We start from the raw sequence: 11,163 nt of genomic DNA on the forward strand, positions 1-11,163 counted from the left end.
TGTTGAGTCAGGTATTCCCTGGGTCTGTGTTGTTGAGTCAGGTATTCCCCTGGGTCTGTGTGAGTCAGGTATTCCCCTGGGTCTGTGTTGTTGAGTCAGGTATTCCCCTGGGTCTGTGTTGTTGAGTCAGGTATTCCCTGTCTGTGTTGTTGAGTCAGGTATTCCCTGGGTCTGTGTTGTTGAGTCAGGTATTCCCCTGAGTCTGTGTTGTTGAGTCAGGTATTCCCCTGAGTCTGTGTTGTTGAGTCAGGTATTCCCTGGGTCTGTGTTGTTGAGTCAGGTATTCCCCTGGGTCTGTGTTGTTGAGTCAGGTATTCCCCTGAGTCTGTGTTGTTGAGTCAGGTATTCCCCTGGGTCTGTGTTGTTGAGTCAGGTATTCCCCTGGGTCTATGTTGTTGAGTCAGGTATTCCCCTGGGTCTGTGTTGTTGAGTCAGGTATTCCCCTGTGTTGTGGTCAGGTATTCCCCTGTCTGTGTTGTTGAGTCAGGTATTCCCCTGGGTCTGTGTTGTTGAGTCAGGTATTGTCTGTGTTTGAGTCAGGTATTCCCTGGGTCTGATTCAGGCCCTGTGTTGTTGAGTCAGGTATTCCCCTGGGTCTGTGTTGTTGAGTCAGGTATTCCCTGGGTCTATGTTGTTGAGTCAGGTATTCCCTGGGTCTATGTTGTTGAGTCAGGTATTCCCCTGGGTCTGTGTTGTTGAGTCAGGTATTCCCTGGGTCTGTGTTGTTGAGTCAGGTATTCCCCTGGGTCTGTGTTGTTGAGTGAGTCAGGTATTCCCCTGGGCCTGTGTTGTTGAGTCAGGTATTCCCTGGGTCTATGTTGTTGAGTCAGGTATTCCCCTGGGTCTGTGTTGTTGAGTCAGGTATTCCCCTGGGTCTATGTTGTTGAGTCAGGTATTCCCTGGGTCTATGTTGTTGAGTCAGGTATTCCCCTGGGTCTATGTTGTTGAGTCAGGTATTCCCCTGGGTCTGTGTTGTTGAGTCAGTTATGTTGTTGAGTCAGGTATTCCCCTGGGTGTTGTTGAGTCAGGTATTCCCTGGGTCTATGTTGTTGAGTCAGGTATTCCCCTGGGTCTGTGTTGTTGAGTCAGGTATTCCCCTGTCTGTGTTGTTGAGTCAGGTATTCCCCTGGGTCTGTGTTGTTGAGTCAGTTATTCTGTCTGTGTTGTTGAGTCAGGTATTCCCTGGGTCTCAGTTATTCTGTTGTTGAGTCAGGTATTCCCCTGGGCCTGTGTTGTTGAGTCAGGTATTCCCTGGGTCTATGTTGTTGAGTCAGGTATTCCCCTGGGTCTGTGTTGTTGAGTCAGGTATTCCCCTGGGTCTGTGTTGGTGAGTCAGGTATTCCCCTGGGTCTGTGTTGTTGAGTCAGGTATTCCCTGGGTCTGTGTTGTTGAGTCAGGTATTCCCCCTGTGTTGGGTCTATGTTGTTGAGTCAGGTATTCCCCTGGGTCTATGTTGTTGAGTCAGGTATTCCCTGGGTCTGTGTTGTTGAGTCAGGTATTCCCCTGGGTCTATGTTGTTGAGTCAGGTATTCCCCTGTGCCTGGGTCTATGTTGTTGAGTCAGGTATTCCCTGGGTCTATATTGTTGAGTCAGGTATTCCCCTGGGTCTATGTTGTTGAGTCAGGTATTCCCTGGGTCTGTGTTGTTGAGTCAGGTATTCCCCTGGGTCTATGTTGTTGAGTCAGGTATTCCCCCTGGGTCTATGTTGTTGAGTCAGGTATTCCCCTTGGTCTATATTGTTGAGTCAGGTATTCCCCTGGGTCTGTATTGTTGAGTCAGGTATTCCCCTGGGTCTATGTTGTTGAGTCAGGTATTCCCTGGGTCTATGTTGTTGAGTCAGGTATTCCCCTGGGTCTATGTTGTTGAGTCATTCCTGGGTCTGTGTTGTTGAGTCAGGTATTCCCTATATTGTTTCCCCTGGGTATTCCCCTACCTGTGTTGTTGAGTCAGGTATTCCCCTGGGTCTGTGTTGTTGAGTCAGGTATTCCCTGGGTCTATGTTGTTGAGTCAGGTATTCCTGGGTCAGGTATTCCCCTTGGTCTATGTTGTTGAGTCAGGTATTCCCCTGGGCCTGTGTTGTTGAGTCAGGTATTCCCCTGGTTCTATGTTGTTGAGTCAGGTATTCCCCTGGGTCTATGTTGTTGAGTCAGGTATTCCCCTGGGTCTATGTTGTTGAGTCAGGTATTCCCCTGGGTCTATGTTGTTGAGTCAGGTATTCCCCTGGGTCTGTGTTGTTGAGTCAGGTATTCCCCTGGGTCTATGTTGTTGAGTCAGGTATTCCCCTGGGTCTGTGTTGTTGAGTCAGGTATTCCCTGGGTCTATGTTGTTGAGTCAGGTATTCCCCTGGCTGTTTCCCTCACTCTTATTATTTATACTAAGTTAACATATAGATTTATTTTAAGACGGTCATACCATGTATCATTTAGTTATTTGATATTGAATATTACACAATTATTTGATAAAATATTGAATTAGGCATGTATTTTATCTTTATTTATCAAGGAAAGTCAGTTAAGAACACATTCTTATTTTCAATGACGGCCTAGGAACAGTGGGTTAACTGCCTGTCCAGGGGCAGAATGACAGATTTGTACCTTGTCAGCTCGGGGGTTTGAACTTGCGACCTTCCTGTTACTAGTCCAACGCTCTAACCACTAGGCTACCCTGCCACCCCCTATGTACTACTATAGCCCATAGAAACGCATCGAATAAGAGATTCATCAATTGCAAAAAAAAAATACTAACTGAACCATGTTCTACTAACCCCTGGCCGTGATTGGGAGTCCCATAGGGCGGCGCAAAATTGGCCCAGCGTTGTCCGGGTTTGGACGGGGGAGGCCATCATTGTAAATAAAAAATGTGTTCTTAACTGACTTGCCTAGTTAAATTTAAAAAATACATTTAAGGAAGGGTCAAGGGAGAGGTTTAGGAATTAATTCTGAGCGGTTACGTTAAAGGTTAAAGTTTGGGAAAGGCTTAAAATAGGGTTAAGGGTTGAAGGTTGGGATAGGGTTAAAGGTTGGAATAGGGTTAAAGGTTAAAGGTTGGGATAGGGTTAAAGGTTAAAGGTTGGAATAGGGTTAAAGGTTGGGATAGGGTTAAAGGTTGAATGTTGGGATAGGGTTAAAGGTTAAAGGTTGGAATAGGGTTAAAGGTTGGGATAGGGTTAAAGGTTGAATGTTGGGATAGGGTTAAAGGTTGGGATAGGGTTAAAGGTTAAAGGTTGGGATAGGGTTAAAGGTTGAATGTTGGGATAGGGTTAAAGGTTGGGATAGGGTTAAAGGTTGAATGTTGGGATAGGGTTAAAGGTTGGGATAGGGTTAAAGGTTGAATGTTGGGATAGGGTTAAAGGTTGGGATAGGGTTAAAGGTTGAATGTTGGGATAGGGTTAAAGGTTGAAGGTTTTGATAGGGTTAAAGGTTGAATGTTGGGATAGGGTTAAAGGTTGGGATAGGGTTAAAGGTTGAAGGTTGGGATAGGGTTAAAGGTTGAATGTTGGGATAGGGTTAAAGGTTGAATGTTGGGATAGGGTTAAAGGTTGGGATAGGGTTAAAGGTTGAAGGTTGGGATAGGGTTAAAGGTTGGGATAGGGTTAAAGGTTGAAGGTTGGGATAGGGTTAAAGGTTTGGATAGGGTTAAAGGTTGAAGGTTGGGATAGGGTTAAAGGTTGAAGATTGGGATAGGGTTAAAGGTTGGGATATGGTTAAAGTTTAAAGGTTGGGATAGTTTTTTATTTTTTTTAACCTTTATTTAACTAGGCAAGTCAGTTAAGAACGAATTCTTATTTTCAATGACGGCCTGGAAACAGTGGGTTAACTGCCTGTTCAGGGACAGAATGACAGATTTGTACCTTGTCAGCTCAGGGATTTGAACTTGCAACCTTTCGGGTACTAGTCCAACACTCTAACCACTAGGGATATGGTTAAAGGTTGTAAGTTGGGTTAGTGTTAAAGGTTGGGATAGGGTTAAAGGTTAAAGTTTGGGATAGGGTTAAAGGTTGAAGGTTGGGATAGGGTTAAAGGTTGGGATAGGGTTAAAGGTTGAAGGTTGGGATAGGGTTAAAGGTTGGGATAGGGTTAAAGGTTGGGATAGGTTAAGGGTTAAAGGATGGGAAAGGTTAAGGGTTAAAGGTTGAGAAAGGTTAAGGGTTAAAGGACGGGAAAGGTTAAGGGTTAAAGGATGGGAAAGGTTAAGGGTTAAAGGATGGGAAAGGTTAAGGGTTAAAGGATGGGAAAGGTTAAGGGTTAAAGGATGGGAAAGGTTAAGGGTTAAAGGATGGGAAAGTGTTAACAGTTAAAACAGAAAAACTTCCTAGCACTGGGATTGAACACGTAACCTTTGTCGCCGGAGCGCGGCTCTTCCACCCATCCACCATCCCCTTCCACAACGCTCTAGAAAACCGCCAGCCCACGTGGCTCTTCCACCCATCCACCATCCCCTTCCACAACGCTCTAGAAAACCGCCAGCCCACGTGGCTCTTCCACCCATCCACCATCCCCTTCCATAACGCTCTAGAAAACCGCCAGCCCACGTGGCTCTTCCACCCATCCACCATCCCCTTCCACAACGCTCTAGAAAACCGCCAGCCCACGTGGCTCTTCCACCCATCCACCATCCCCTTCCACAACGCTCTAGAAAACCGCCAGCCCACGTGGCTCTTCCACCCATCCACCATCCCCTTCCACAACGCTCTAGAAAACCGCCAGCCCACGTGGCTCTTCCACCCATCCCCATCCCCTTCCACAACGCTCTAGAAAACCGCCAGCCCACGTGGCTCTTCCACCCATCCACCATCCCCTTCCACAACGCTCTAGAAAACCGCCAGCCCACGTGGCTCTTCCACCCATCCACCATCCCCTTCCACAACGCTCTAGAAAACCGCCAGCCCACGTGGCTCTTCCATCCATCCACCATCCCCTTCCACAACTCTCTAGAAAACCGCCAGCCCACGTGGCTCTTCCACCCATCCACCATCCCCTTCCACAACGCTCTAGAAAACCGCCAGCCCACGTGGCTCTTCCACCCATCCACCATCCCCTTCCACAACTCTCTAGAAAACCGCCAGCCCACGTGGCTCTACCACCATCCCCTTCCAGGGCAGCTAAAACAACTCAAGCCAAGGACAAATCGCCTTAAATCTACAGTTTTATATAGAGCTATAGCTGAATGGAACTCTTTACCAATCCATATTTCTCAGGCAAAAAGTAAATCCACCTTCAAGAAAAAAATAAAAGAACATCTAATGTGACAGACCATATGACTGGACAGGAAATAGAAAGAACATCTAATGTGATAGACCATATGACTGGACAGGAAATAGAAAGAACATCTAATGTGATAGACCATATGACTGGACAGGAAATAGAAAGAACATCTAATGAGATAGACCATATGACTGGACAGGAAATAGAAAGAACATCTAATGTGATAGACCGTATGACTGGACAGGAAATAGACAGAATATCTAATGTGATAGACCATATGACTGGACAGGAAATAGAAAGAACATCTAATGTGATAGACCATATGACTGGACAGGAAATAGACAGAACATCTAATGTGATAGACCATATGACTGGACAGGAAATAGAAAGAACATCTAATGTGATAGACCATATGACTGGACAGGAAATAGAAAGAACATCTAATGTGATAGACCATATGACTGGACAGGAAATAGAAAGAACATCTAATGAGATAGACCATATGACTGGACAGGAAATAGAAAGAACATCTAATGTGATAGACCATATGACTGGACAGGAAATAGACAGAATATCTAATGTGATAGACCATATGACTGGACAGGAAATAGAAAGAACATCTAATGTGATAGACCATATGACTGGACAGGAAATAGACAGAACATCTAATGTGATAGACCATATGACTGGACAGGAAATAGAAAGAACATCTAATGTGATAGACCATATGACTGGACAGGAAATAGAAAGAACATCTAATGTGATAGACCATATGACTGGACAGGAAATAGAAAGAACATCTAATGTGATAGACCATATGACTGGACAGGAAATAGAAAGAACATCTAATGTGATAGACCGTATGACTGGACAGGAAATATAAAGAACATCTAATGTGATAGACCATATGACTGGACAGGAAATAGAAAGAACATCTAATGTGATAGACCGTATGACTGGACAGGAAATATAAAGAACATCTAATGTGATAGACCGTATGACTGGACAGGAAATATAAAGAACATCTAATGTGATAGACCATATGACTGGACAGGAAATAGAAAAGAACATCTAATGTGATAGACCATATGACTGGACAGGAAATAGACAGAACATCTAATGTGATAGACCATATGACTGGACAGGAAATAGAAAGAACATCTAATGAGATAGACCATATGACTGGACAGGAAATAGAAAGAACATCTAATGTGATAGACCATATGACTGGACAGGAAATAGACAGAACATCTAATGTGATAGACCATATGACTGGACAGGAAATAGAAAGAACATCTAATGTGATAGACCATATGACTGGACAGGAAATAGACAGAACATCTAATGTGATAGACCATATGACTGGACAGGAAATAGAAAGAACATCTAATGTGATAGACCATATGACTGGACAGGAAATAGAAAGAACATCTAATGTGATAGACCGTATGACTGGACAGGAAATAGACTGAACATCTAATGTGATAGACCATATGACTGGACAGGAAATAGAAAGAACATCTAATGTGATAGACCATATGACTGGACAGGAAATAGACAGAACATCTAATGTGATAGACCATATGACTGGACAGGAAATAGAAAGAACATCTAATGTGATAGACCATATGACTGGACAGGAAATAGAAAGAACATCTAATGTGATAGACCGTATGACTGGACAGGAAATAGACAGAACATCTAATGTGATAGACCATATGACTGGACAGGAAATAGAAAGAACATCTAATGTGATAGACCATATGACTGGACAGGAAATAGAAAGAACATCTAATGTGATAGACCATATGACTGGACAGGAAATAGACAGAACATCTAATGTGATAGACCATATGACTGGACAGGAAATAGAAAGAACATCTAATGTGATAGACCATATGACTGGACAGGAAATAGAAAGAACATCTAATGTGATAGACCGTATGACTGGACAGGAAATAGACAGAACATCTAATGTGATAGACCATATGACTGGACAGGAAATAGAAAGAACATCTAATGTGATAGACCATATGACTGGACAGGAAATAGACAGAACATCTAATGTGATAGACCATATGACTGGACAGGAAATAGAAAGAACATCTAATGTGATAGACCATATGACTGGACAGGAAATAGAAAGAACATCTAATGTGATAGACCGTATGACTGGACAGGAAATAGACAGAACATCTAATGTGATAGACCATATGACTGGACAGGAAATAGAAAGAACATCTAATGTGATAGACCATATGACTGGACAGGAAATAGACAGAACTTCTAATGAGATAGACCATGTGACTGGACAGGAAATAGACAGAACATCTAATGTGATAGACCATGTGACTGGACAGGAAATAGAAAGAACATCTAATGTGATAGACCGTATGACTGGACAGGAAATAGAAAGAACATCTAATGAGATAGACCATGTGACTGGACAGGAAATAGAAAGAACATCTAATGTGATAGACCATATGACTGGACAGGAAATAGAAAGAACATCTAATGTGATAGACCATGTGACTGGACAGGAAATAGACAGAACATCTAATGTGATAGACCATATGACTGGACAGGAAATAGAAAGAACATCTAATGTGATAGACCATATGACTGGACAGGAAATAGAAAGAACATCTAATGTGATAGACCATATGACTGGACAGGAAATAGAAAGCATCAACTGAATGTTACATGTGTTTCCTGACAGGTATTTTAATTATCTGTATTGTCTACTTGTTTTTGAAGTCTTGATTGTGGTTGTTTGTAATGTCTTGTTAATTTGTTGTTGGACCCTAAGAAGATTAGCCAGCATTACGGAGTTAGCTAATGGGGATCCTAATAAAAAAATTACAAATTCCACAACGCCCTAGCAAGCCGCCAGCCCACTTTGAGGTAACCGCGCTTACCGTTGCCCCTAGTGGCCGGTTTTGAAGGCAATTCCAGCCGTTCTTTGGACCCGGATGGACGTCTAACTTTGACTTGAAACTAAAGAGATCTCCCTGAGGCACTGAGGCATTGAGTCAGGAATGGAGTGCACAAGACCCAGTGTTGTAGAGGACTGGGAGCTGCACTGAGCTGCAACGCTACTGGTAATAATAGGTGTGGCATTGACACACAGTTACAGTGTATAACTTTATTCCTCTGTATTTCATTCTACATGATCTACTGTCTTGTCTCTGCGTCCCTGATCAGCAAGGCCACGACGCTACATAAGGCAGCAGAGTACATCGGTCAGATTCAGCAGGAGAGAGCTCAGCTGCACGAGGAGGCTCAGAGACACAGAGACCAGATTCTGCTCCTTCACTTTGCCATCAAGTAAGAAATGCACTAAACCTGCTGTACATAACATATGTGTGTGTGTCACAGGAGGTTGATGGCACCTTAATTGGGGAGGACAGGTCATGTCTGCAGCGGAATGGGTGTAATGGTTTTTCCATGTGATTGATGCCTTTCCGTTAGTGCGGTTCTGAGTCGTTGTTATGAGTCGTCCTCCCTTCAGCAGTTTCCTGCGTGTTTATGTGATCATAACAAGCCTCTCCCTTTTTTATTTTACCTTTATTGAACTATGCAAGTCAGTTAAGAACAAATTCTTATTTTCAATGACGGACTAGGAATAGTGGGTTAACTGCCTTGTTCAGGAGGCAGAACCACAGATTTGTACCTTGTCAGCTCGGGGGTTTGAACTTGCAACCTTCCGGTTACTAGTCCAACGCTCTAACCACTAGGCTACCCTGCGGTGTGTACCAGCTGCCCGTCACTGGCATGCCCGTCACCTGCCAACACTTTGACCACATGAGGGAGAAGTTCAGAGAGTACGTCCGGGCATGGACTCTACAGAACTGGTGGCTCTGGATCGTATCCCTCTCCACTCTCCCTGGCCACAGGAACCTTTAGGATGAGCATATGTTCAGTGTTAGATCTGGGCCTGTATTCATCAACAACAACAACAACAACAACAACAACGTCTCAGTGTAGGAATGCTGACATAGGAAAGGATCTGCTTTTTAGATATTCATAAATAAGATGAAATGGATCCTCATTACAAATGCTAAGATGCCTTTTCCATATGGCTGCTGGAGTGGCTCACAGAGGAACAGACCAAGTCACACAATGTGGTTATGTAAATATCATGTATTGTGCTTTGCATTGTGTGTCCTGTACTGTATCTATGTGTGTGTGTGTGTGTTGTAAGTAGATAATAAAACATAAATCCGCATGGTTCTTTCCTAAACACGGGCTCAGTTCAGCATCATCGTAGAGCCCCTGTTTGAGTCCTATAACAGAATGGTGTCCACAGCCAGTGTTGAGGATCTGTGTCGTACCACTCTGTCCTGGCTGGACCAGTACTGCTCCCTACCTGCCCTCAGACCCAGTGAGTTCAACTTCACCAGCTTCAATGACTATCATTTAATCATGTAGTCTTGTTTGTTTGTTTGTTTGTTTGTCTGTCTGTCTGTCTGTCTGTCTGTCTGTCTGTCTGTCTGTCTGTCTGTCTGTCTGTCTGTCTGTCTGTCTGTCTGTCTGTCTGTCTGTCTGCCTGCCTGTCTGTCTGTCTGTCTGTCTGCCTGCCTGCCTGTCTGTCTGTCTGTCTGTCTGCCTGCCTGCCTGCCTGCCTGCCTGCCTGCCTGCCTGCCTGCCTGCCTGCCTGCCTGCCTGTCTGTCTGTCTGCCTGCCTGCCTGCCTGCCTGTCTGCCTGCCTGCCTGCCTGCCTGCCTGCCTGCCTGCCTGTCTGCCTGCCTGCCTGCCTGCCTGCCTGCCTGCCTGCCTGCCTGTCTGTCTGTCTGTCTGTCTGCCTGTCTGCCTGCCTGTCTGTCTGTCTGTCTGTCTGTCTGTCTGTCTTTCAATTTTTCTTTCTCGCTCATCTCCCTCTTACCTGATTCTCCCTCCCTCCCTTTGTTTCTGTCCTCAGTGGTCCTTAGCTCACTCCATCTCCTCAGCACCTCCACGTCCATCCTGACAGATCCCAGTCTGGTCCCAGATGAGGTCACCCAGGCTCAGTGCCTCCCCACCCTACCTGTCCCCAAGACCTATTCCCCTCCACATGGCCCATCAACAGGGAAAACACACAGCCTATGGGACCCTATGGAACAATTTGATACCCTGTAACACACAGACTATGGGACCCTATGGAACAATTTGATACCCTGTAACACACAGACTATGGGACCCTATGGAACAATTTGATACACTGTAACACACAGACTATGGGACCCTATGGAACAATTTGATACCCTGTAACACACAGACTATGGGACCCTATGGAACAATTTGATACCCTGTAACACACAGACTATGGGACCCTATGGAACAATTTGATACCCTGTAACACACAGACTATGGGACCCTATGGAACAATTTGATACCCTGTAACACACAGACTATGGGACCCTATGGAACAATTTGATACCATGTAACACACAGACTATGGGACCCTATGGAACAATTTGATACCCTGTAACACACAGACTATGGGACCCTATGGAACAATTTGATACCCTGTAACACACAGACTATGGGACCCTATGGAACAATTTGATACCCTGTAACACACAGACTATGGGGACCCTATGGAACAATTTGATACCCTGTAAACACAGACTATGGGACCCTATGGAACAATTTGATACCCTGTAACACACAGACTATGGGACCCTATGGAACAATTTGATACCCTGTAACACACAGACTATGGGACCCTATGGAACAATTTGATACCCTGTAACACACAGACTATGGGACCCTATGGAACAATTTGATACCCTGTAACACACAGACTATGGGACCCTATGGAACAATTTCAATAGATGGAAAACCAAGCCGTGCCAGAGGATCACAGAGCTGAACCCACTTTAAAGCACACATAAAGTAGGCACTAGTGATGAGCGATTTACCAAAAAATGTCTGCCATTGTTCAGGTTTTAAACCAACATCAGTTCAATTATTTGAA

At 44.5% G+C, this 11,163-nt stretch overlaps 1 protein-coding gene across 1 annotated transcript; it reads left to right on the plus strand.

The window, feature by feature from the left end:
* Positions 1 to 8,373: 8,373 nt before the first annotated feature.
* On the plus strand, positions 8,374 to 10,322 carry LOC135549424 (carbohydrate-responsive element-binding protein-like). Its single transcript, XM_064979395.1, has 4 exons — positions 8,374 to 8,531; positions 8,942 to 9,071; positions 9,459 to 9,588; positions 10,126 to 10,322. The coding sequence occupies exons 1-4, from the start codon at positions 8,374 to 8,376 to the stop codon at positions 10,320 to 10,322; spliced, it is 615 nt and encodes a 204-aa protein (XP_064835467.1).
* Positions 10,323 to 11,163: the final 841 nt, after the last annotated feature.

The sequence above is a fragment of the Oncorhynchus masou genome, chromosome 12, assembly GCF_036934945.1.
Source record: "Oncorhynchus masou masou isolate Uvic2021 chromosome 12, UVic_Omas_1.1, whole genome shotgun sequence".
Lineage (NCBI taxonomy): Eukaryota > Metazoa > Chordata > Actinopteri > Salmoniformes > Salmonidae > Oncorhynchus > Oncorhynchus masou.

Coding starts and splice junctions, on each gene's coding strand:
- LOC135549424 (XM_064979395.1), top strand. CDS start 8,374: ATGATCTACTGTCTTGTCTCTGCGTCCCTGATCAGCAAGGCCACGACG. Junction 8,532..8,941: donor CTCCTTCACTTTGCCATCAA/GTAAGAAATGCA, acceptor TCTAACCACTAG/GCTACCCTGCGGTGTGTACC. Junction 9,072..9,458: donor AGAACTGGTGGCTCTGGATC/GTATCCCTCTCC, acceptor ACACGGGCTCAG/TTCAGCATCATCGTAGAGCC.